The sequence below is a fragment of the Leptonotus elevatus genome, chromosome 4 (genome assembly GCF_054856555.1).
Source record: "Leptonotus elevatus isolate MCC_2025b chromosome 4, RoL_Lele_1.0, whole genome shotgun sequence".
In the NCBI taxonomy this organism is placed as follows: domain Eukaryota; kingdom Metazoa; phylum Chordata; class Actinopteri; order Syngnathiformes; family Syngnathidae; genus Leptonotus; species Leptonotus elevatus.
The window spans coordinates 7791379-7817109 of NC_141242.1; the positions used below are offsets into that span (position 1 = coordinate 7791379).

The following is a 25731-nucleotide window of genomic DNA, read 5'->3' on the forward strand; positions in this document are numbered from 1 at the left end:
AGGTAAGAAATGTGCTACTTTTTTCATTTTACCATGGAGTTTATTAAATATTGTGCGCAAGTAATACGCTTAAAAAAAAAACGCAAACTAAAACTTTTTTTAAAATAATTAAAACTAATAAAAACTAATAGAACCACCCAGAAAACTAATAAAAAGTAACTACTTAAAAAAAAAAAAAAAAAAAACGAAAAATTGAAAACGAAAAAAAAATCCAAAACGAATAATCCTAGTACCTTGCTAGATTTTGTGTCGTCGTCTTTCTCTTTCCCCTCTTCTTTGCCTCCAGGCACAGCATAAGACGCGTCATCCCCGAGACGGAAATCCAGCAGAAGAATCAGCGGAGGAAAAATGATCCCCAAAATGACCTAATGATTTAAAAAAAAAAAAAACACGAGTGAGTGTTTATTATAACTGCATGTGTCATTTGTTAAGATATTGACCTTGAGGCCCGGGTTCTTGCCGATCCTCAGGCAGCCCATCCACATGTCGGTGAGCAACATCTGGCTGCACGTGTGGGCGATGAAGTCTCGCTGCTTGGCGGCCACGGCCAACTTGAGACAGGTGGAGTTGCTCCAGTTCACCAGCTCGTACGTCAACAACTTCATGGCGACCTGCTCGTCGTGCTTGTACGACTGGTCCAGCAGCTCGTAGGCCAGCTGGCCAAACTCTCTACACCGCAGAACGACAGGATCAACATGGGAAGGAATACGTCCCTTCTTTTCCGTCATCATTAGGGTGGCGGGTGGATGAGATGGCGCTGGGATTTTACGATGGCCTCTTGTTGGTTTCTGCTAATTACATGACATGATGGGGCTTTTCTGATTTGCTTTGTTTACGTTCTGACCCGCTCAATAAAAGCTTCTTCTTTTTTTTTTTAGGTATTAACCCTATGAAGCCAAACGTATCATTTTGAGGCCTCTATTTCATGACTATAATATTTTTTCCCCATTAACTCATTCACTGCCATTGACGGCTATAGACGTCAAAAATAAATTTTAACAATTTTTATTAGTGTAACATTTTTTTCCCACTTTTGTTAACAAGAGTATGAAAACCTAGATTTTTTTTATTGTGCATTTAGAACAGATATAAAATGTGTGATTAATAGTGAGTTAACTAGTGAAGTCATGCGATTAATTACGATTACAATTTTTAATCACCTGACACCCTTAATTTTTAATAATCTTTTCTCTTCTTTTTTTTTTATCGCGTTTATCATTTTTTTAAAATTGTAATTAATTGCATGACTTCAATAGTTAACTCACGATTAATCACAAATTTTATATCTGTTCTAAATGTACAATCATTTTTTTCTAGGTTTTCATACTCTTGTCAACAAAAGTGGAAACAAATGTTAAGCTAATGAATTTTTTTACGTTTTTCACGCAGTCAATAAGTTAAAACCCTGACGTACATAATATGACACATGCATTGTACGGATAATCCACTAGAGGGCAGTATCACACAGCTCATGGATTTTCCAGCGACCTTGCAAGATCGCCCCAGTTGAGAAAGGAGAGACATCTAATCTATGCTTATTAATAGTGAAAAATGTTCTTTCTGATTTTTGGAAATACTAATATGTTTGATATGATATTTTTGACAGTTATAAATGTAAGAATTTAAAGCATTGTGACCGGATGTATCAAATATGACACAAATCAAAAGTCATTTGTGGAAGTTGATTTTCAAAATAAAAGAAAATATTTTTTTTGTTTAAAAGGACCAATAAATACTTTATTTACAAATAATCTGAATTTTCTCATATATTTCAGGGTTCAGGCTTTATAGTAGGGGTGGAAATATTTGAATGTCTCACGACTCGATTCGATTCCGATTTTTGGGTATGTGATTTGATTCAGAATCAATTTTCGATTAAGAACGATTTTTGCTTCAAAATGATTTGATTGACAGTGATTTTTGCTTCTATCTATAGATGGGCAAGGAATTGTAATGAGTCAGACTCGCTAATGCTAATTAGAACTATGCTAGTTTCGTTAGCCTGTCTATTATGTTCAGTTTTTAGTGTTAGCATTGCGCTAGCGCCTTTAGTAAATTTGATGCTAGTTTCGTTAGCCTGTCTATTACGTTCAGTTTTTTTGTGTTAGCATTGCGCTAGCGCCTTTAGTAAATTTGATGCTAGTTTCATTAGCCTGTCGATTACGTTTTGTTTTTTTGTGTTAGCATTGCGCTAGCGCCTTTAGTAAATTTGATGCTAGTTTCGTTAGCCTGTCGATTGCGTTTTGTTTTTTTGTGTTAGCATTGCGCTAGCGCCTTTAGTAAATTTGATGCTAGTTTTGTGAGCCTGTCTATTACGTTCAGTTTTTTTGTGTTAGCATTGCGCTAGCGCCTTTAGTAAATTATGTGCTTTGATTAAAAGAATGGGCATTCTTTTGTTTTGTTGTTTTGTTTTAACTTGAACTGGTAATACAAAAAAACACACAAAAAACACTTGACCTATTACTTTTCGTAATAGCCAGCAACTAGCCGAGTAGAGGCTGAAGGTTTCACATGAAAAAAAACCCACACAAATAAGAAGCCCATTTGAACAAATAAAAGCAAATTAGCACACTCACTTTGAGTTGTTCTCCAGGTCTTGGGAGATGTCGTCCACGAGCTCGCTCTCGGAGCACTCATGGGCCATGGCCTTGAACAGTTTGCAGGCCACCAGCGCCTTGGCCATGGCCTCTTCGCCGCGCTGCCACAGGAAGAGCGACATCTTCTGCCGCTTCATCAGCACCGCCCACAGCATCAACTCGTGGAAGGGAAACTTGAAGCGACACACCTCCGGGTCATCCACGTCGATGTCCACCTCTTCCTCCTTTTTCTTTTTCGCCTTCTTCTTTCCTTTGGGTCGAGGTTCGTCATCCTGCCAAACAACAAAATTGAAGACGTGCTCCCATACCCCTTTTGATTTGATTACATCTGCGTTGCTTGATTGTTAAGATGCCTCACCTCCATCCCGAGGAGCTTGAGGGCTTTTGGCTGAGAATGCAGGAGAGCACATGGAACGTTAAGTTTCAAACGGACAAATTACACAAAAGCCATTTTTAATTCATTACGCCAACGCGCACCCTTTTAAGTCCATACAGAGTATTGTAAAGGTTGCGGAAAGCCTTCCTGGTGTAATTACTCCTGTAAGCGCCACCCATGAGGTACTCCAGCACCAAACCGATGTCGATCAAGGTGATCTGATAATCTGGGGGAAGGTTTCCCTGCAGGGACATCGACAAGAGCAGGTGAATTTAAAAAAAACACAAAAACGAAATAATAGGATCCAGCAAAGGGGTTTATTACCTTTTTGACATCCCTAACTACGGCATGCAGAGTGTTTGCAGGCCCAAGTTTCTATTAGAAGAAAAAAAAAGTCTAGTATTATCCCATGCAAACTATAACCTCAAAAAAAAAAGAAAAGGTGCTTATCTGATCTCCAAACGCTTTTGTCAACGAGTGTAAATAATGCCTCACCGTATTGTATAACTCCTCCAGTCTTGGAATGGTGAGGAAGTGGTGAATGTTGACACCATTCTCCAGAAGCAGCTTGACAAAGTCCACCCTGTCCAGCACCAGAGCATCCATCATGGCTTGTTCCAAAGAATTTACCTGAACAAAAAATAAAATAATAATAATAGTAATAATAATAATAATAATGTGATTATTATTATTATTTTTTTAAGTCCAGTTTTACCCAACGAATGAGCTCCAACTTGCGTGGATCCGTTTCCTCCGGAGGTTCAGGTTTGGCTTTCCCTTTGCCCTTCCCCTTCTTGCCCCTGTTTTTGTTGCGAGGGGCGTTGGCGGGACTCTTCTGCTTCTCTCGGGTCACGGTCAACGCAGCTGTCGTGTTCGCGATGGCGCCGGCGGGCTGACCAGACAAGAAAGGCAAAAAAACAAAAAAGATGTCAGATGACAAACTAGTAGTTTATTATTTGGATCTGCCCGTGTAGATTGATATTTGTAATTGCACATTTCTTTAATATATTTGTGTGTGTGTGATATGCAGCGTTGGGAACATTACGCTATAAAAGTTATGAAATATACTCATTACTTAAGTACTTAAGTAACTGAGTTAGTAATTCAATTACTTTATAATAGAAATAACTTCATTTTTTTATATGAAATAATAAAAAAATATTTTTTATTATTGCTTTATAATTTTATATTAAATTTATATTATTACTATATTAATATATTATATTTTTTTATATAAGAAGTTCAAATTATGTCAAGGCTATATAGTGTTTTTTTAAGTACTTAAGTAACTGAGTTAGTAATTAAATTACTTCATAATAGAAATAACTTCATTTTTTACATGAAATAATAAAAAAAATGTTTTTATTGCTTTATAATTTTATATTATTACTATATTAATATATTATATTTTTTTATATAAGAAGTTCAAATTATGTCAAGGCTATATAGTGTTTTTTTTTGGCGGGGTGATTATTTGTCACAAAAATGTCTTAATCCATAATTAGATATGTTTTATGTACGCACAAGTGTATGTATTATGTTCATACATAATTCTTTCCTATATAAAAAAAATCTCTCTCTCTCTCTATATCTATATAAAAATGACAGAGATCATTTTAAAGACCTATATATTAACCCAATATAGTACATTTCTTTGAACTTGCATGAAATGAACGACAACTTTCTATTCCTCAAATTTCTAATTGCAAAAACGGCCACTAGAGGGCGACTGATACTGGTATTGACCACTGTTGCGATTACCGATACCGTAAAATAAAGCTGGTACGGGCACCGCCCAGCCCTAATATACTAAAATAACGTCCCACATTTGTCGTCTATACTTTAAATTTGCAATGCATTACGCGTAATGACGACTTGACCCTTATTGTGGGCCGTGCGCCACTCACAGGTAAATTATGCCCGTAGACAAAGATGTGATTGCGAGCGATGTCCACACGGTTCCAGGCCAGAGCCAAACTGAGCTGGTCGGCCGCTGAAGCATTCGTGCCTGCATGACGAGACACAAACAAAATATATACAGACGCCAGGAAAGGACAAGGCAACGTGTGGCGCGCCGTCGCAAGACTCTGCGTTGATATTTTGCCGGTGGATAGTACCTTTTAACAAAGCGGTAAGAATGGCCATTTCTATATCTTGTTGACCCTCCGAACCCATTCGAAAAACAGTGATCTATTTGTGAAAAAGAAGCAAAGAAAATTTGGGAGAGAAAAAAAGGTGGACGCTGAGAGGGATGTTGGACGTAATGACTGGATGGAATTAGGGTTGCAAAGTGGTGGAACATTTCCACAAACGTTCACTTGGGAATTTATATACGGTAGTGACACTTTCAACTTTAGTAAGAATATCTAGTTGGGATTATAATCCGGAACCTCGTGACTGTGAGGCAGATTTACTTACCACTACTGTACTCGGTTTTTTTCAAGGCTGACACAGATGCCGATTATTAGTCAAGGAGGCCGATAACTGATATTTGAAGCCAATATTCATTTTCAGTACAAAATTTTGACTTGGTTGTTATATCTTAAAGAATGTTTATTGAACAATTTAGAAGACTTTTCAAAATGTATATATTTTTTATTTTATTTTATCTTAGACTATTGACATCCTTTTAAATTTTGAACAAAACGTTCAGGGAGCTCCCAAGGTTATCAGTACGTCTTAAGGTAAATGGAAAACTTAAGAAAGTAAATACCATAGCTCTCGTCTCTACAGTTTTCTAGTAAATATTTTTTTCCTAAAATTTAAAAATACCTCAAATCATAAACTTTCACATTTCTTTGTTTTAATGTTGAACAAAAACAAATGGTTCAGAAGGTTCCCAGGGTCAGTAGCACCTCTTATAAAGTTAACTGAAAATTTAAATAAATGTCTCCGAGATGATTCAGAATCGATTTTAAATGTCCCCAAATCGATTTTATTTAAATAATTTTATACTGTCTTCCCTGTATGTGTGTGCCTTTATTGGGAGCGCTGTTCATGTTGTACCCGATTTGGCCACTTAGGGGCAGTGTGGTTCCACGCAGTCTGATACACTGTTAAGTTGTAGCCACATTAGAGAGTAGAAGGAAAAAGTCACCATCAAGTTATTCCAATAAAAGTTGTTTTTTTTTGCAGCGTGGAGACGTTCTTTTGAGTGATAAAAGTGCCGCGAGTAGCGCGCTAATTAGCATTAGCGAGTCAGACTGGAGTAGATCATTACGATTCCTTGAACATCGATGAATTGAAGCAAAAACTATTGTCAATCAAAAAATTCTGAATCGAATCACACCCAAAAATCTGAATCGAATCGTGGGACATTCAAAGATTCCCACCCCTACTAATTATGTCTGAAACTTTGGAACAGCACTGTCGTATTTCTTTCCGGAATTTTGCAACCCTAAACGGAACACACGTAAACAAGCACATGTGAAGGTTGACTTGTGATAACCTGCACTTGACCTTTGCAGTGCAAGTAGCCCATTTTGACAAAAGACTTGGGACTCGATGGCATCACATGAATATGTCATATGCGCATTTAGGACGGATGGGATTAGGCCGCCATGACATCATTGTCATTGAGATCTAAAATTCAAATTTGATGAAAGTTGCTTTGTGTGCCATCACTGAACTATTATTTTTATTTTTTTTGCCAGCTGCTCACTAGGGATGCATTTAGGATGAAGAGATTACGCAACAGCTCCAGACAGATTCACCTGGAGGTCATGAGAGCATACATTTCAAAGTTGTCACTGTCTGGATCGCATGTCATAAAACATTTATGAAAAAAAAAAAGAGCTTGCTGATGATTTATGGAAAAAAAAAAGGCAGTTGAAGTTGCTTATGTGAGAGCATTAGGTGGTCTAATACGTGAGAGTTAGAGGATGGCGATAGCACTCTGGTCTGAGAGGAACCAGACTACGGATTATGGAGATGGATCTCCCATCTGTGTTGTGTAGTGCGTGCTTACTGCGACTGGATGAGCGCAAAAGTCGTGCGCTCGGACCTTTTCCCAATTCAAATGTTATGGAGCCTGCAGATTAAACCAACCACACGGCTTTTATTCCAAGTGATGCGGCTTCATTGATTCAACAAAAGCGGACACTTTGGAAGAACACTTTTTTGGGATTAAAGCGCCCTCTTAGCACTTTGCGCGCAACTTGACGGCGCGCTGACACTATGAGGGTCGCCACTTTGCAACCTTTGGCCTGATGCATGAGGATGATGCGGATTATTCGCATGAGCACGGCGAGGAGGAGAAATGACAAGCAGGTGGTGTGGATTACGCGGATTCAATATGTTAATTGGAAAAAAACGCACACGAGCGGATGAATGAGCATGGAGACCAAAACGCTTGGCGTACATTTTTATTGAGGCGCGCGTCCCATGAATTGTTTTTATTCCCTTACTCACCAGTTCCCTCTTCTTCATGCACTCCATCACCATCAGCAGGATTTGCTGCGATTGGCTCTTGCTGTAGTTGAAGGTCTTCTGAATGGTCACCAGGAGTTGGTCTCGCACGTCGTCGTTGACAAGCCTGGAGGAGGAGAGCCACGTTTGAGGTGGAATGCGCCATCCTTTCGGCCATTTTTATGCAGCAGGTGAAAAGCTTGCCGCGGGTTTCTCTTGATGTCCTTCGAAAACGGTTATTTTTGCATTTCCCCGAATTTCCTCAATAGAACACAAAAGTGTGATTGCATTTTCCGAAAAACAAAAGGTTTCGTTTAAATTTTCATGAAAGCTGCCCCAGTTTTTTAGGGTGTCCATACTATGGTCTGGGGGGGCATCTTTGGCCCTCCTTCCATTAATTATTAATTAACAATTGGCCATGCGGTTGACATGTACTACTACCATCATTTAATATTTATATTAGGCCTATTAATAGTAATAACATTTTTATATATAGCGCTTTTCTACATTTACGAAAATAGACAAACTGAAGAACAAAAGTTATTTTCATAATGCCACAATGAATAAAGATAATTCAGCTACAGCAGCAAATTATTATTATTTGCTCCAAATCAAGGTCATTTTAGTACAGATTGCTCTTGAATTTAGTTCTGAAAGTGGAAACAATAATTAAAAAAATATATATTTTTTAAACTGTACGTTTTGCTTTTTAGATAAAAAATAAATAAAACAACTTCCCATGTCACAATTTGTTAATTTTCACAAATCGATACTATTGGTGAGTGCACATGTGGGTGTTATTTTAAGAAATTATTGACCAATCCAAAGAGCTGAAAATGACGTAATGTTAATGGTTGAGCAAACATGTCATTTTTGGGGTCTCCTTAACACATTCCCTCATAGCCATTTTGACTGAAGCACCCCCCTTCGCTCCCGGCTGTTTTACTGGATTTTGACTGAATTTGCAAGGCCCACAGAATATTGTCTTCTATTGCTATAAAAACATGGATCCTACCAAAAGAAAGATCAGTCCCTTCTTTCATCAGGAAAAAAAAAAGTACATTTGTATCTGTTTCTGTTATGCAGCAGTTAGCATTCAAATATAGCTAAGTTTCATAATTATTCACACAGTGGGGGTAAAGCTTTTTGCAACATGGCCCTGGTTGACCTCTGCTGGCCGTTTTTTGTAATAACTAACATTGCTTCAACCGTTCTCTGCAGTTCAGAGTCTGCATAAAAAAACACACACACAAAAACATATAAATACGTCTTTGGGAGCATGGTGATATTTAAACTAAATATATATATATATATGTTTTTTTTTGTGGGGAGCAAATTAGTTAGAAGTGATGATTTGGGAGGCACGCGTGATATATAAATACAATAATTACCAATGGGCTAGTTGTAGCATATTACAAATGACTGAACTGGTCCCTGCGGATGAACACAACTACACTGCGGCACCCCTAAGAGTAAAGACTCACCCTCCGTCCTCTGAGAACTTATGTGCAAAAGAAATAATATCGGAGGCGCGGCCGCTGCCGTCGCACACCACCACCGGAATGGGAGGCTCGTCCCGCAGGCTCTCCAGCGCGATGGAGATAACGTTCGGACCTCCTTCCACTATCAGACACACGAGCGGGACGCCCTGGCCCAGACCTGTAAAACGAGTCAATGCATTTTATGATTTTTTTTTTTTCAACTTTTAAGTACAAGTGAGCGGGACGTTGATGTGAGGACACAGGAAATATGAAAGGGGAGAGCGATGGAAGTGTGTGGTGACAGCTGAGCATCCCTTTGCTGTCCCTGCCTTATGCGAGCTCCAGGCATAGGATGACAAAGGGAAGCCCATGGGTCACAGAGGAAGCTCTCCGTCCACAAATCTGGCGCGTCACGAAAGACCCCCCCCCCCCCCCCCCACATTAGTCGTCACTTACGGGTGTTGATCTTCTGCAGCGAGATGTGCTTCTCCAACAGGCGGCGCAGTTTGACCTCGGAGCCGTACTTGCCGCAGGTGCCGTTGTCGGTCAGGATGAAGTGCGAGTGGCTGTTGTTGAGCACGGCCAGCTTGCTCAGCGGGTTGGCCATCGTTTGGTAGGGTCTGGTCACCTGAAAGGAGACGCTCTCATCAGCTGCTTTTTTTTTTTCCCCGCGATGGGTGAGCTTCGGCTTTGGGTGCTCACATCTTTCCCGATGAGGTCCTCTTTGTTCTCCAGGATGCCCCACGGGGCGATTCCTATCGCGCACACTTTTCCTCGTGACTTGGACGAATGGTCCTTCAAGGCGTCTCCCACGTGACGGATCACGCCTAAGAAAGGTAAAAAAAAAAAAAAAAAAGTTGTTGCTTTAGGAAAATGGCAGGGCACAATTCCAGGCAAAAGTGTCCAAAAATAAACACGACCATGTCTTGTATCAATTAGGGATAGACCGGTGGCAAATTTAGGGTTTTCATCAGGATATTCACAGTTTGCACTTGTCGCAAAGACATTTTGAACATATTCAGACAATTTTTCACTGTCTGCGCAGAACTTTTGAAACCTTTTACGAACCCTGACGAAAACCCAAAATGAGATGCATTTAGCGACATGCATTTGTCGCTCAGTGAGATTTAAATGTCAACTTTATAAAAAATTAAGCTGACACTGGGAACTCCCTACACTTTTTCAAATTATTTTAAAAAATATATATTTTTAAATGTTAAAGTGAAGAAATGATGTTGAAAATTTGGGAAAACTTTATTTACAGTCGAAAACTTTACATGCTTAGTTTTTAATTTAGCGTAATTAACACATGCTGACGGCCCTGGAAGCTCCCTGCAATTTTTTTGTTAGCATTTTAAAGAAAACTGTCAATTATGTATACGTTTCAAATGAAAAGAAAACTTTTTTTTAAATGTTTTTTTATTTTGACGCTAATATTTTTTCTTTTGAATATCAACTTGAAATATGGCTTATCGGCCCCCTTGACTACTAATATTGAAAAAACGATATCAGTCTATCACTAGTATGAATGGCAAAAGGTGGATACACAGGAAAGTCATTTAACGACTTCGCCTGTCATTTGACATCACTGAACTTCATAGATGGGCAAAGATGCATTCGTTTTTGTTAATAGATGAGAACGTTTGGACCCAATTCAGCCAAAGTGGATAATTTCTCTGAGTGCACCTCAGTGAAGGTGTTATTGAAGTAATGATATGTGAAACATCACATTCACGATGAATTATGCTCTCAAAAAGCTCTTAATTGTAGTGTTTAAACCTGTCACAATGGGTCAGTACCCACCCCCCCTGCCCCCCCTCCCCCCTCCCAGCCAGGAAATTACAGAAGCATTATGTAATAACAGTTGAGTGCAGGGCTAATCTTCTAATGTCACTAATAGTTATTTGTTAAGTGAACGGTAAACGGAATTATCCCGAGCTATTGCCGAGGCCGTCCGCACCTGTGTTGACTCCGCCCGTGAAGATCCAAGCGCCGGTGGTGACGGCGGCTTTAATCAGGCCTTTGCCGAAAACCTGCTTGAGTTTGGGCTGGAGGTCGAAGTTCTGGAGGCCGCCGTGCACCGAGATGAGTAGCGTGGGCAGCTCCAGCTGCCAGTCCTTCACCATCAGATGCAGCAGGTTGTCCGGTTTGGTGTCGTAGGAGACTCGGATGTACTAGCGTGGGAGAGGACGGGAAAAAGGCCGTGAGGTTCCCCGATTAAAATAGACCTTTGACGTTTATAGACGTCACTGGCAGTGAATGAGTTTAGAGGCAGTTCCCTTTCTCTCACCATGGCCTTGTTGATGAAGCCCCCGCCCTGGAACTCGATCATGCCGTAGGAGTCCGTCGGGTAGGTCCTGGTGTGCTTGATCACGCTCCATTTGTCCTTGTGGGTGTCGATTTGCACCAGCTGCTGGGCTTCCTCCAGAGAGTTGGCCCCGGGCGGGATGGCCACGTGCTGCGTTGTCAGCTGACCGCATGAGCATCTAAACGCAAAGCGTCAAGACTCACTCTCAAGTCAAGTGGAATTTTTTTTTTTTTTTTTGGTGGCATACTCTCAACACGTCCTGTTTAAGTGGCGTTAGATTAGTTTTTTTAATTTGATTTTTTTCAGGCATTTTTGGGGATTGAGTCGTTTTTATTCGGTACATTCTGGACTAGGCTGCTTTCAGGGAACGGCTTTGGTTTAGAATATGTTAAAAGAAATGTTGAATAAATATAAAGCAGACTTGGGTCAATGAGTGGAGTCTGGAATTCAAAGTAAACATGGTGAAGCGGCATTTAGCTGTTATGCTGCACACAAATGAAATAATAATTACTTTAATTGGGGTCTTTTAAACATTTTGAAATCAATTCCACAGTATGGTTTTGGTATATTGGTATATTTTTACTCCCCATAGGGAAGGTTAAATGAATACTTGATTCATTGAGCCATTTTCAGCAGTAAAAAGTTGATATTTAATTTATGATAACTTCATTATTTTTCTTGTACAATTAAGACCTTAAAAAAAAACATTCCACTTGCTGTAACGACCAATCATAGCTCACCTATTTTCTGGGGTTTGTCATCAAATTGAGCCATAATTGCTCGTTACCTGTTTCTTCAGCACAGTTGATGTCCAAGTGGAAAAAAAGTCGCTTTTAAAGGTATTAATTGTTCATGAAAAATAATGAAGTTATCACATTAATTATAGAAATATTATCTTCTTACTGTTGAAAATGGCTCAATGAGTCAAGTATCCCCTTTTAAAGTAGTTCAGTCCACACCCTAAAGTTAGCGCAAAGTTAGTTAGTATTCACCACCAGTTTTGGGCAAATAAATAATAATAATAATAATAATAATAGAAAATAGAGATAAATAGATCATAAAAACTTATTTTAAAAAAATATATATTTTGCCATTTTCTATGAAAGAAACTATGCCAATAAATCCAACAGTTTCTTCTTCCTACAAATTGATAATCCATATTTGGAAAACCATTACCTGGTGATGTCCTTGGTGGGAAAGATGTGAATGCATTCTCTTTTCAGAAACGTCCTCTCAATCCAAACTCGCTGCGCCTGCAAAGAAAAACGGCAGAAAAAAAGACAAAAGCGTTTTGCGTCACTCTTTGTCACGGCAGGAGCCGCCGCCGCCGAGATTCATCACACAAAAGCGGTCGGCCACACACTGCGTCCGCAAAACTTCATCTCCTCTGATGCCTTTCCAGCTGGGAGCAGAAAATAACCTGAGTTGAGCGAAAACATTTCTGTGCCATTGTCGAGCGTGAATGACTAATTACAAGTCGAGCAATGGGAGCTCCGCTTTCCAGGAAAGCGTTGGCAGCAGCAGTGAAAAACTGTGGAAAAACAGGAACTTTGTTTTCATCGCTTCATTAGCTTCGACAAATTTTCCTACACTTAATTTGTTTTTTTGTTTTTTCCATGTCAACTTTTAAGATCATGGGAGTGCAACTGAAAGACACGACTAATGGATTCTTACGGATGTCTTGTGATTTGGAATCACAAGAAGGATGCTACTGTTCTCTGTTTTGAACCCAACAAAATATTTAGTAGCTATTTTTGAATTGTTGTCGTTTTACATGGAACAGTATTTTGCTCCTTTTATGGCTGGCAACCAGTTCAGGGCGTACCCCCGCCTAAAGCCCGAAGCCAGCTGGGATAGGCTCCAGCGCCCCCCCGCGACCCTTGTGAGGACAAGCGGTGAAGAAAATGGATGGATGGATTCTCGTGAATATCGGAATATTGATGATTAAATTAAAACATTACAATACTGTAGCTATGACCAGTATCTTTAACGGTTTGCTTTCTTTTTAACCCATTTTTTTTCTCCCCATCAAAACAATGTAATCTTTTTTTTTATTCTTAAAAAAAAACAACAGAAAAAAACCAACAACAATGTAATCAATATTAAGTAGCTGAAAAACAATTACTTCAATAGGACATATAAACAAATAGTTAAAAGCAAACAATTATATTAAATAATAATAATAATAATAATATATTTAAATGGCATATTTGTTTTTTTTTTGTCTCTCAGTGTGGATGATTCTATAAATAAACCTGTTGCCCACAAATAAATTCCCTTTCTAACTTTATATTTCCGCCACTACATTACAGAAGTATTTTAAAGCATGGCAGTAGTTCCACTTACATCCAAACTTTTGATCCGAGTGTGCAGAGCCGCCAGTGAGAAGCTGAAAAGCGAGCTGGAGCTGGAGTTGCTGCTGCTGGAGCTGCTGCTGCTGCAGCCTCACTGAATCCCACAGGACATGACACTTGTTCACTTTATGAGGGCCAGCTAATATGATGAGCATGTGAGCGGGCTCTTTGTTCGGCCCAAGTCTCATGACTCCAGTTCAAGGTAATCCTTTTGGGAGTCCCATGACCCCCATCCCCATGCCCACAGGGTATTTTCACCCGGCACAATAAATCTACTTTGATAAGCGGCCCCTAATCTCCCAATTTGTTCAAACTCTTTTTCTTGCCGTTGCCCTCGCAGCGGTGTGGAAGAAGACGTTTGTTTGTGCGCCACGACGAGTTGATGTTAGCCGGCTTTTCATTTACAAACAAGCACCTTCCTAACCCCCCCGACTCACCACCATCATTTCCAGCTACTTTGATTTCAACCCAAATTTGCATAATTGAGAGAATTGGATGCAGGCATTCTTTTGGAGGGCGCCTTGTTAAGACATGACCGCTCTCCAGCTGGGGGCAAGGTCAGTCAATACTAATTGCAGTTAATCTCTATTTCCACCGCATTCTGGTGGTGGAGAAGATAACGCCAAACAGTCGCCGCAATGTCTTCATGTCAGTCATAATTAGCAGTTTTGGAGGTTATATGTTGATAAATGACAGAAACAAAAAGTGTGTGAATTTAGCAATTATTTAAAAGTGTGTGAATTTAGCAATTATTTAAAAGTGTGTGAATCTTGCAATAACATTTATTTATTTATTTATTATTATGAATATAAACTATTTAAGTTATCAAGGGCTTTGTGGTGCTTGCAAAAGCATATGAAGGCATTAGCTGAGCTGGAAGTTATATTTGAAAACCTTCCTTATGTGAAATGGTTGCACCAGTATTCCTTTTATGGTTGAACACTTGAGAGTCAGTGTGGGAAAAAAAAAGTTGGGTGGAAGGGGGGGGGGTTGTTTGGTGTTGCTAGAAAAGACAAATTGAAATGTCCCTATCCAGACACTTTTTGGTTACGCTGTGGGGGACGCTGTTAATTATAGAAAAGAAAAACAAAACGCATTTTCAGAGGGTTTTGGCCGACGTGACGCAGTTGCTTCGGCGTACTTAAACTCATTAGGCCCAGGCCGTGAAAACTCCAAGCAGCTGCCTCGCTCGAGCTGCCTCCGAGCGCTTAGCTAAAAACCTTGAAGATTTGGATATGCTGGCGGATCACGTTGTGTCACACGGGGAAAATTAACGAGAATTAAGACAAGCCTCGGCACAATAAACAACATTCATTCCAAACATGCGGCAGTTAGGAAACAGCAAACACAACCAGATAAAGAGAGATTGAGGGTGGATTGAAATTTCACTACTTAGTATGAGCACTTTGGAAATTATAGTTTCACCAAAAGTATTCATTCACACCCTGGCAAAGTTCGGAGTATATTTTGTTGAATGTATCTTTTATCTAGACAAAGGCCTTGTTGGAGGTCCTGAACCTCATCACTGAACTGTTCTTTCTTGAAAAATACAATTAGTCATCTTTTTTCAATTCTAGACATAGGTGTAGAGTTTACTGGCCAACAAAATGAATACGGAGAGAGAGAATGGTAAAACGACCACCAGGGGCAGCAGATAGAATGAAAACAGCACAGCCCCCAGAATTGAACCCTGTGGAACGCCAAACGTTCTGTTACACAAGTGAATTCATATTAGACATATTCGCCCGACCACTTTTTTTTGCTCGACATAGTATGACGGGATTGCATTAACTCATTCACTGCCATTGACGGCTATAGACGTCAAACATTTATTTTAAATACTTCTATTAGTTTAAAAGTGTTTCCACTTTTGCTAACAAGAGTATGAAAACCTAGGAAAAAAATATTGTAAATTTATAACAAATGTAAAATTTGTGATTAATCATTAGTTAACAAGTGAAAAATGTAATCGCCTGACGGGCCTAATTAAAAAAAATATATTAAAAATAATGGCCGTTTAATCGTAATTAATCACATGCTAATTTTATATCTTGTTATAAATGTACAATAAAAAAAATCTAGGTTTTCATCAGAAAATCAGAAGGATGCAAGGGCCACGTAATGTTATGAAGAGAAATTGCATTAAGTCCTAAAGAATTGCATAAATAATTTGTGTTTTTGTATATCTAGAAAAATGCTACAGTATATAAACCAAATTATTTGTAATAGTGGCACCTACTTTTTTCAACACCCTCCCATCTTACTTTGACCATTTCCAAACTTTTTATTTTTTTATTTTTAACTGTGTCAAATACCATTTTTACTATATGTCGCGGGCCCCTGAAAAATGGATGTCGGGCCGCAAATGGCCCCCGGACCATAGTTTGGACACAGATGATTTATTGAGTTAAAACACATGCTTTATAATAGAAAAAGTCTCACAGTATAAAATCAAACAAAAATGGCAAAAATTACACATTATACTGCAATAATACTGATCTTGTCAGTGTAAAATGTGAGCTTGTGTCGTTCCTTTTTTTTTTTTTTTTCTAAAAAGAGCTCAGTATTGTTCATTCGGTAATGTCATGAGCTTGTGTAGTTCAACACAAAGCTGTATTACTTTTATATGAATGTCAACAAATATCTGATCTATATGATTATGATTTCTTTGCTTGTCATTATGGCAGATGAAGGAAGGCAAATGACCTGCAGTGAAAACATTTTTAAAAATTGTCCATTGACGTCACTGATTTAGGACATTGTAATCAGCTGAAAACGTAATATTTATCTTTTGAGAAAGACCACTTCTTGATATGGAAGCTTTTAAATGGCAATTGACAATCCCCTTTTCAATAATTAGTCTGTCGCGAATATTCTGCTCTGCTCGCCTCTTTGTGTGCTGCAGTCACATGGGCCAGGTCTCCTGACCCGCAAGCTTAGCAAGAAAGTCGATCACAGCCAATTTGTTCCACTGCGGCGACAATACCGCATAAGATATCACAGAAACGCACAAATCAAGTCAAAGTGTGTTCAGGAGTTTCCTCATTCTGCTCAGCGAAGAATGTTTGCGTAAAATTCTGACCAATCCGCGTGCGTGTGTCCTGTGATTGTTGTGAAAGGAGAATAAGCGCGAGTTGAAATTGGTCATAAAGGATTTGGGGGTCCTGTGTGGAATGTGATGTCACCAGGGTTGAAGATAAAAGCCACTAATTGCTCGGCTTTGCCGCTCAACGGCGGCGTGGTTGGAGTTTGATGCGGCGTGAAGGGAAGGAAACCCGTGTGGAATCCTTTTACTGTTTAAGGAATATCTCAGAGCCACGTTGGATCCCACGAGGGCCGAATAAAAAGCCGCCTTTCTCCGGCTTGCGCTTGACTTGGTGGTGGTAGTGGGGAAAGGGGGGGGGGGGGTTGCCCCACGAGATAACGGCCTCGTGGTAGACAAATTTGCGTTAACTGTGAACGTAGCTGTTTTCACTTCAGCGTAAATGCGCTCGATTGTCATCCTGGGTTTGAAAATCCAGTTAGCCGTCACATGAGAGCAACATGTCACTGATTAGCCTCGCCAGTGGACGCAGTCATAAGACACGTTTTAAAGCGGCTACTCCCCCAAGAATGTTGCTACTGGGGGTTTGGGGGGAAGCAGAGTTAGGAAATTATATTTTTTATATTTATAATAGTGACACGTTTGGTTGTGGCTTTTCGTGACTGCAGGGTTAAGCGCTTTAGCATAATACATATTTTGTAAATTGTGAATTGTTCAAAACTGTCTTTTTAAACAATTTATTATTTCATCAACATGATTGAAAAGGTGTCAAACTAAAGGCGAAATGTGACCTTCCATGTCATTGAATGCTGCCACTTTTTTTTCGCCCCTTGGCTCAATTCAAAACCAGGGAGCCATCCATCCGTTTCTGAAATGCTTATTATCATCCGCATACATTTTGGGCAATTATCATTTAAGATTGGCGGATGATTAGTGTTTCGACACAGAACATATTAGGCAAAGGACAAGAACTAAAACTCTTAGCAACATGCTTAGTCAGTAAGCTTCTGGCTCTTAACATGCCAAACTTGTTAATTACTTTGAAATGACACAGCAATGTGACTATTAGTGCAACATGAAAAAAAAACAATTTACATGTGATCCAAACCCAACATCCAGTGGCATTCAAACAGCCTCTCGCAGGCTCCTGAAGTGGAGCCAAAACATGACCAAATTCCATTATGATTATTTTTACAGCATCATAATTCTCTCTGTTCTAATGCTGTTGCATTTGTCTGCATGCTCCATTTCCTAAAAAGAAGACTAACTTTTAGGTTTAATCTCGAATGCCATTAAAAGTCTACCGTTCGTGAAAAACAAAAGTCGTTTCTTTTGTAATTTGTTCCCTTACTGTATACCCAACCATGAATTTAACCCAAGGCACTGTCATTTTTAGCATACCGTTACATCCCTTTGAGATTATATACAGTACATCGTAAGAGCTCCATTAAGGGCACCTACAATGTTGCCTGTGATGAACACAACTTTGACATAATATAATATAATATAATATAATATAATATAATATAATATAATATAATATAATATAATATAATATAATATAATATAATATAATATTTAGATAACAACTTATGTTGAAATGGGACTCCCTTCTTTTGTTATCAAAAAGCATTTGATGGCACATCTTAGCTAAAAAAAAATAAAAAATAAATAAATAAAAGATTTAGATTTAGATTACATATTGAATTTACAAATAAAAATATTCATGAGTTGAAAATACAATCCTGATTTTAGGACTCATTTATTTTTATTAATTAAATTTATTTGTGACATTTATTTCAACAGATTCCAAAGTGAAATATTTTATTCAAGCACACTTGTTAACTCATTCACTGCCATTGACGGCTATAGACGTAAAAAAATTATTTGAACTATTTCTATTAATTTGACTTTTTTTTCCCTCACTTTTGTTAACAAGAGTATGAAAACCTGGGGGGGGGGGGTAATTATTGTATATTTAGAACAGATATAACATTTGTGATTAATCGTGAGGTAACTAGTGAAGTCATGCGATTAATAACAATAAAAAAATGTAATCGCCTGTCGCCCCTGATTTTTAATAATCTTTTCTCTTTTTTTTAATCTTTTAAATGTACAATAAAAAAATTGTCTAGGTTTTCATACTCTTGTTAACAAAAGTGAGGAGAAAAAGTTAAACTAATAGAAATAGTTCAAATGAATTTATGGCAGCGAATGAGTTAACTATCTTACAATTATGCAAAATATAGTGAACAAATCCTCTTAGTTTAACCCAGTAATGTATATTTAATTCAGGTACAAAAAAAAGCAAATGTTGCATTTGATTATTTTTCTTATTATAATGTTGATTAGTCCTAATGCTGACCTCTGGCCTGAAGGCATCAGCTCTCTGCTGACTTGGGCCTGACGCTGTCATGTGATCTCCTCAACACAATGGGCAATTGTGGATCCTTTCAAATCAGTGCATTCTTAACATCAAAACATGGAATGGGAAAATGAAGTCATTTCAAAGAAACTTGCGCACATTGGAGCTCCAACTTGAGGCTATCGATGATATGAGTATGATTTGTTTTGCAACAGCTGAGCCTTAAAGCTGCCGTTCCTTCGTGAAAGGGCAAACAGATCAGCGGGGACGGCTTATGCGCTGACTGACTCACATGTGATCTTATGAAACAGACCGTGTTTGTTAAGACAGGACCGCATCGTTCGAAAAGTGTTTAGGGATGAAACAAACAACGTGGGGGGGTGGGGGGGTGGGGGGGAGATAGTATTCAGTTTGGATAATGAAATCAACAATTATTATTAAAAAATGATGCTCATTATTTATTATCGCAGTTGTTTCGAATATTCGGGTGACATTCTAAAGTGCTAATTGATCATATTCTCTTTCATCGTAAGACCATGATTGCTTTAAATGAAAAATAAGGGCATTTCATTATACGAGTAGATAAAATTATTTAAAGAGACTGACAGAAATACTTCACGTCCCCAAAGTAAAATTAATGTGGCCATAATGACATTATATGGCGCATGCATCAGTTGATTTTATATTTAGCAACATATCCAATCTCGTACGTTCTATGCAGCCCAACGCCATATTCTGATTAATATTGTGCTTATGGAATATGAATTAAGCAGCAAAATCCTGCTGTGTTTATCCATCTCAGGGGGCGGCCATTTTGCCACTTGAAATGACATCATAGTTGCTCAGAGTGAAGGTAATGTCCAATCACGCTCTCACCTGTTTTCTCAAGCTGAGCCGCGATTGGTCATTACCTGAGCCCTGAGCAACTGAGGTGTCATTTTCAGTTGTACAGCAAATGGCAAAATGGCCGCCCCCTGAGATGAATAAAAACGGGTGGATTTTGCTGCTCAATTCAAATTCCACAAATGCAATATTAAAACGGAATGCTGAGTTTAGACTAGTGGAGGAACATAAAATATTTCAGGGATCGGAAACCCTGGTCCTCGAGGGGTGTCCGTGTCTCCCTCCTCCAACACAGCTGACTCAAATGATCAGCTAATCAGAAGAAGCCTGATAACGATCTTGTTCATGAACCAGGTGTGTTGGTGGAGGGAGACATGGAAAACTGGCTGGACAGTGGCTCTCGAGGACCCGGGTTCCCGACCACTGCAATATATTATTGTAAAGAAAATGTTCGGGTTGACCAACATAACTACGTATATATGTTGCCATGGTTATATGCTGATTGCACGAGTCTAAAAACCTTGGTAATACAAATATTGAGTACAGAACATAATGTGAAATACATAATTCACGACTTTTGTTTGAATGTATGAAAAGATCAAAATGAACTTTATGAGTTAGTCCACACGATAATTTAGCCGGAACGTTTACCTGATGTAATAATTTACAGAAAATGGCCAATTCTGTAATATTTTATAATTTGAAAGATCCATTTGAAAAAAAAAATACTCATTCCCTTTCTGAGTGACAAGGTTCTAAATGTATATTTAAATCCGAATGCTCTGTCGATTATGATACAAGTTTAATGAATGGCGGAAAGAATTGCATTGCCATTAAATTGCTCAATAAGATCAGGCATATACATCATTTTCAAAATTGATCAGATTTCAGCACTTAAAAAACATAGCTGGATTGTCATAATAAGGATCAAACATAAAACAAAAAAAACAAGGGAATAATTATAGTAACAAAATAATAAATATTAATTTTTAGTTTAAATATACTTCTTAAAAAAAATCAATTTTCTTGTATTTTTTTTCCTCAAAAAAAATAATAAATAAATCACGTAAACTAAAGATTTGGCAAATATATGTACCAATTTTAAGGTTTACTGGCCAATCTATTTTAGTCTTTTGATGACATTCATTTAGGGCAGCAAAATCTGACAAAAAAAAAAAAATAATAATAATTCTTGTGAATATTCTTCTTTCCAAATGATTATTTCCCAGACTCGACGCTTGCACCGCAATCCTGGAACACGCCCCAGCCCGAACCGGGAGCAGACGCGTGATCGCATATGCAAAATGACAAAACCTCATTGGTTGCTTTCAAGGACGTATTAATAGGAGTGTTAATCACATGAAAGCAGACTTTATAAAAACATATCACAGGACTTTTAATCTGCCGTGCTGGCCATACTGGGCCATTACGAAGGATTAAAGCAGCGAGCTGCTCTTACTTAAAGCCCGCAACAGCTTCACTTAACAGTATGCTGGCAGGGTCCGCTTTGCGGCACACAACATGCAAACGCCAAATACATGATCAGCGGGCCTGAAATATGATTGGTCGAGACGGTGCGCGGACGTTGACCGACTGCGCTCCACACGGCATGTGACGTAACGAGCATTTCTTATTTTGTCAAAGTGAACAACAATGACTCGTATTGAAGTCACCTAAAAACACTTCCCGATCCAACTGAACAGCCACTCATTGAAAGTTTCCTACCTTCTGTGAGCCAGACGTGGTGCGTTTGAGGGAGGTCCTCTTGAAGGTGCCACTGGGGCCCTTGGGGTCCATGCTGAAGATGCTGGTAGCGGCCCTGAGAGGTCAAGGCCAACATCAGCACCAGAGAGCCACTGCGGAAAAAAAGCAAGGCGGCACAAACGAGAGTCACACTCGACCGAGCGCTTCTTCTCCCCTCAACTCGGCTCAGTGCCGACTGACAAGACACAACATCCCAAGCGGGGATATAAATCACTCGATGGCATACTTGACACATAGACCCTTTTCCTCTGCCGCGCATCCCGTAATCGGGATTAATGCGGCCGGCGGTCTCCGAGTCTAATGGAGAGAGCTTTTATTAAATGGTTATTGAAGGTAAATCTACTTTGGCACACCACAAGCCCCGAAAAAGGCTTAGTGCGACCATGCAAGCTGTGAAGCTGAAGTTAGCGGGCCGAGAGGCAAAGGTTGTCCCGGGACGGGAAGTTCGAGGACAAGACACTCTAAAGCCGGGACATACTGAGCTGGATTGTTCTTTCCCAGCTTTATCAACAAAAAAAAAAAGTCTGAAAATAACACTCAGTCTCTGATGCTGTCAGAGAATGAAAGACAATATAACAACAAGCTGCAGGTTGTCCAAATGTGAACCCCCCCCCCCACCCCCCCTCCAAAAAAAAGTCTTCAAGCTGTTAATTAACTTTCACAATTTCAGTTTACTGATGAACTAAACATAAAACAAAGAGAACTACGAGATGCTGTATTTAAAATAACCACATAACTTCGCTTTAGGAACGTCCGCTAACGTAATGCTAATACAAAATGTAAAAAGACAAATAGATGGGCTAGCGAACGGCGTTCTTCGGAGTTGTATTTTGAGGAGGAAAAAATGACTGATGACGACGAATGTGGACGTCAGTATCTTATGTATAGACAACATCGCAATGCACCTTTACTCTGTGAAAACAAACAACGCATTGTACTGCTTTTGCCTGTGACGAGCATAGAAACCAGGCAGGTTGTTATAGCAGTCTAACGGCATTTCATCACATTTTGTAATCAAAAATAATCCTCACAAATCAAATTACAACAATCCAAAGTCCAATGCTTTCCAATGAGCGGAGAGCGTCATTTATTTTGAAATGCCTTGTCATTTAATTTGAATCACATTTAAAAAAAATAAATAAAAGTGTTTGGCCTGTTAACACATCTTACAAACAAACCGGCTTTGTAAATTTATGAACACACCTATATTCTTTATCCTCTGTGAAAATCGAATATTATTGCAGCTTTTGGAATGAGTTGTGAAGCTCTTCGACGTCGGAGTCTGTATCATACTGCCCCCTGGTGGTTATGCTGCACACACCAGAAGGAGCACAATGTTGAGGCTGAAGTGAAAAAGGATTACTGAAAAGGCATTTCAGTTCAGTTCAATAAGGGAACGATGACTTGAGATACAAGTGTTAGCGTTTACAAATATGGTCAAAGAACAGATTAAACTTTTATCACCACCTACGACGTATTTCCCCCTAAAAGTACCAGTAACACGTTGTGGGGAATATATATATATATATAAATATTGGAGTTAATGTTGGAGTAAAATATAGCTACTTGTATGAAAGTGACATGACAAACAAAACAAAAATCATTGTTAAAAAAATATCTGCTATTTATTCATGTTGCCCAATCGAGTGATACTGAATCAGCCTTGCATGCAACCTATTACGTTGAAGCCTATTTTATCCAACAACTCCCTCTATTGGATGCAAGCTGCAACTGTCGCAATTTCTCTACTAAACTTGACCTTCACAAATTCCATGTCCAATTGCCTGTTTTGTATATTGTTGTGATCATATTGTTAGGCATGCTTTTCAACACGTTTGTTTGTTTGCTTGTTGTTGTTGTTTTTAAACTAATTTTATTTAATTCGTGCTCACTGTTCCAAGTTGGATAAAGACTAATTCATTCAGTTCTCCTTTGACTGAGATTGAACATGGAACCTAATTCTAGTCGGTAGCAATATCAATTTAAAAGTCATGCAAAAGATAGCGTTTAAAGGATTCTGATGAGCCCAAAGATACAATCCTAACGCACAATAATATTCTGCATCACACACGCAAACGTTACCTGATTTGGGGAAGAGAAGAGTGTCACACACATTCCTCCAGTGGTTGACTCCTAATGATAGAGAGAGAACAATTTCATTTTCAACCAGCAAAAAAAAAAAATCCCACAGAAAGTACTTCAACACAGCCATGTGTACGGACAGCCTTTTGTCATGGATAATACCTCCATTCTCTGCGTAAGCAAACACTAAAGAGGCTTTATCGTCGGTTAGTAGCTTTGAATTTATAAGCGGAGATTATTTAACACTTCAAAGGAGATGATGAATGAAGGGAGACAGACACTCATAACATTTTACCCTTTCCTGAATGTGTCAAGCATTATTTAATTACAATATCCCGTTTTTAAAATATTTTTATTAGAGCATTAAACAGGCACAGATTTCACACTGAGTAACTCAAGTAAAATTGCACCTAAATTCAAACGAGATCATCATTATGTCAGTATGTATCTTTTTTTGGGAGGACATTTTTGCGCTATAAAAATGGATGCCTTGGCTCAAAAAAAAAAGGTTAGGGAAACTCAACTTCGACCACACGATGGCGCTCTAAACGCTCACGCAGCCTCTTTGTTCTGGCCACGAGGTCACAGGGGAAACTTGATGATCCTTTTTTTCCCCCTCTGTGATGAGTATAATTTAGCTCGTGTTGTGTTTTGTCCATCGGTTCAGCCAAACCACGAGAAGAAATCACATACTGACGGAAACGATTAAGGGGAAAACAACTTGGATGTGTCACCCTTTCAGAAGGAGGCGCCGTTTGGGGGGGGGGGGGGGGGGGCTCCACCTGCTGCACTCAAATTACAGGTGAACCTCAAAACAACAAAAACACACAGAGTGAAGGCACGGCACTGCTTGGTTGACGTATGCTGCTGCTCGTGTAGGAGGTCAACACAATAGAACCGGCGTGTTTTGGGCTCTGCTCATCACAATAACACCGGTTGCTGGGGAAACAGACTACACACACACACACACACACACACACACACCTGAGACACACTGAGGCGTGTTCAGTCCCTCAGTGCGGCTTGTGAACGCAAACAGCGCGTACTCACTCGAATAAATAGGTTAAAAACACAATTGCAATAAAGCAAGAACAGTTGACGGCGCGAGGGTGCTGACGTCTCATTTTTCATGACAGGCCAAACACGTGGCTGGACTATGAGGCCAAGAAATGGCGGTTTGTTATGAGTAGGGCATGTTAGGACATGTTCCTTCGACTTTATGTTCACAGAGTACAGTTGAATCGATTGATAGAAAGCAACCAGGGTCAAATTTTTACCATCATGTATTTGATCATAACAAGTGTAAAAAAAAAAAGATGGCTGACTTGGCTGGGTACATTTTGTTCTTCTTCTGTTGTCGAAAGGACGGACGGATAACGCCACGTCACAGCAAGTTATGTCCACTTTTTCCCGCATTTTGAGCCTTGTGTATGTCAACCGCAGTTGTTATTCATTCAATAAGCCAATTAAAAGGAATTTAACTGTTATATTCCTCCCTTATTTACTTTCACGTTTGCGTTCTCAATCCGCTAGCAGGCATGTTTTCGTCATGCCGGAACTAGAACTACTTCCTGTTTCTGTGTCTAAGAATCATGGGAAATATAGTCCTCCTCGCCTCATACTGCGGTCGCCAGTCAGAGCCGATGCAAGCCGAGTTTCCGATAGCTGCCGTGACCGAGCAACTAACATGTTGGAAAATGGTGAGTGCATTGCCTTGTTTAGCACTGTTGAACTGTCAACAACAAGCATTAGCTAAAGTAAGAGCACAACCACCGGTCACCAGATTGACTAGCGATTAAATTTGCTATATATAGTTCCTGGTGAAAATTTGTCATAATCATGTTTTTTGCTTCATTGTTGGGCGGAATGCCTCAGTTGATAAGAGTGGTCACCTTCCAGCCTGAAGGTTGTGGGTTTGAGCCTGAGACCCATTACCATGTCAAGAGATATCCTTGAGCAAGATACTGACTGAACCCCCAGTTTCTTCTGCTGCTGTGTCACCGGCAACATTTTGAGTACCCGAAGGTAGAAAAGTCTTACACAGGTTGAAGCCCACTGACCATTTTTCCAAGAACTGGTGTGATGTTTGACGAAACCTTTCGTTGGTTTCC

The 25731-nt window shown here is 39.2% G+C and overlaps 1 protein-coding gene across 6 annotated transcripts in view; it reads right to left on the minus strand.

The window, feature by feature from the left end:
• trpm1b (transient receptor potential cation channel, subfamily M, member 1b) overlaps nucleotides 1–25731 on the minus strand; it is a 43662-nt gene that overhangs the window by 11280 nt on the left and 6651 nt on the right. For 2 of the 6 annotated variants that reach the window (XM_086073660.1, XM_086073658.1), the window contains 20 exons: nucleotides 23621–23671; nucleotides 22742–22849; nucleotides 21500–21630; nucleotides 12346–12422; nucleotides 11152–11347; nucleotides 10822–11035; nucleotides 9564–9688; nucleotides 9318–9489; nucleotides 8865–9039; nucleotides 7384–7507; nucleotides 5091–5163; nucleotides 4881–4981; nucleotides 3689–3865; nucleotides 3469–3603; nucleotides 3298–3348; nucleotides 3075–3215; nucleotides 2956–2985; nucleotides 2577–2869; nucleotides 441–669; nucleotides 234–365 (listed from right to left, as the gene is read on the minus strand). In XM_086073660.1, the coding sequence (XP_085929786.1) occupies nucleotides 234–365; nucleotides 441–669; nucleotides 2577–2869; nucleotides 2956–2985; nucleotides 3075–3215; nucleotides 3298–3348; nucleotides 3469–3603; nucleotides 3689–3865; nucleotides 4881–4981; nucleotides 5091–5163; nucleotides 7384–7507; nucleotides 8865–9039; nucleotides 9318–9489; nucleotides 9564–9688; nucleotides 10822–11035; nucleotides 11152–11347; nucleotides 12346–12422; nucleotides 21500–21571 (2517 nt within the window). In that variant the 5' untranslated portion in view covers nucleotides 21572–21630; nucleotides 22742–22849; nucleotides 23621–23671. Of the gene's footprint in view, nucleotides 1–233; nucleotides 366–440; nucleotides 670–2576; nucleotides 2870–2955; nucleotides 2986–3074; nucleotides 3216–3297; nucleotides 3349–3468; nucleotides 3604–3688; nucleotides 3866–4880; nucleotides 4982–5090; nucleotides 5164–7383; nucleotides 7508–8864; nucleotides 9040–9317; nucleotides 9490–9563; nucleotides 9689–10821; nucleotides 11036–11151; nucleotides 11348–12345; nucleotides 12423–21499; nucleotides 21631–22741; nucleotides 22850–23620; nucleotides 23800–25731 lie in introns of those variants that run through there. The other 4 variants (XM_086073657.1, XM_086073659.1, XM_086073661.1 and 1 more) reach the window with 4 other exon arrangements.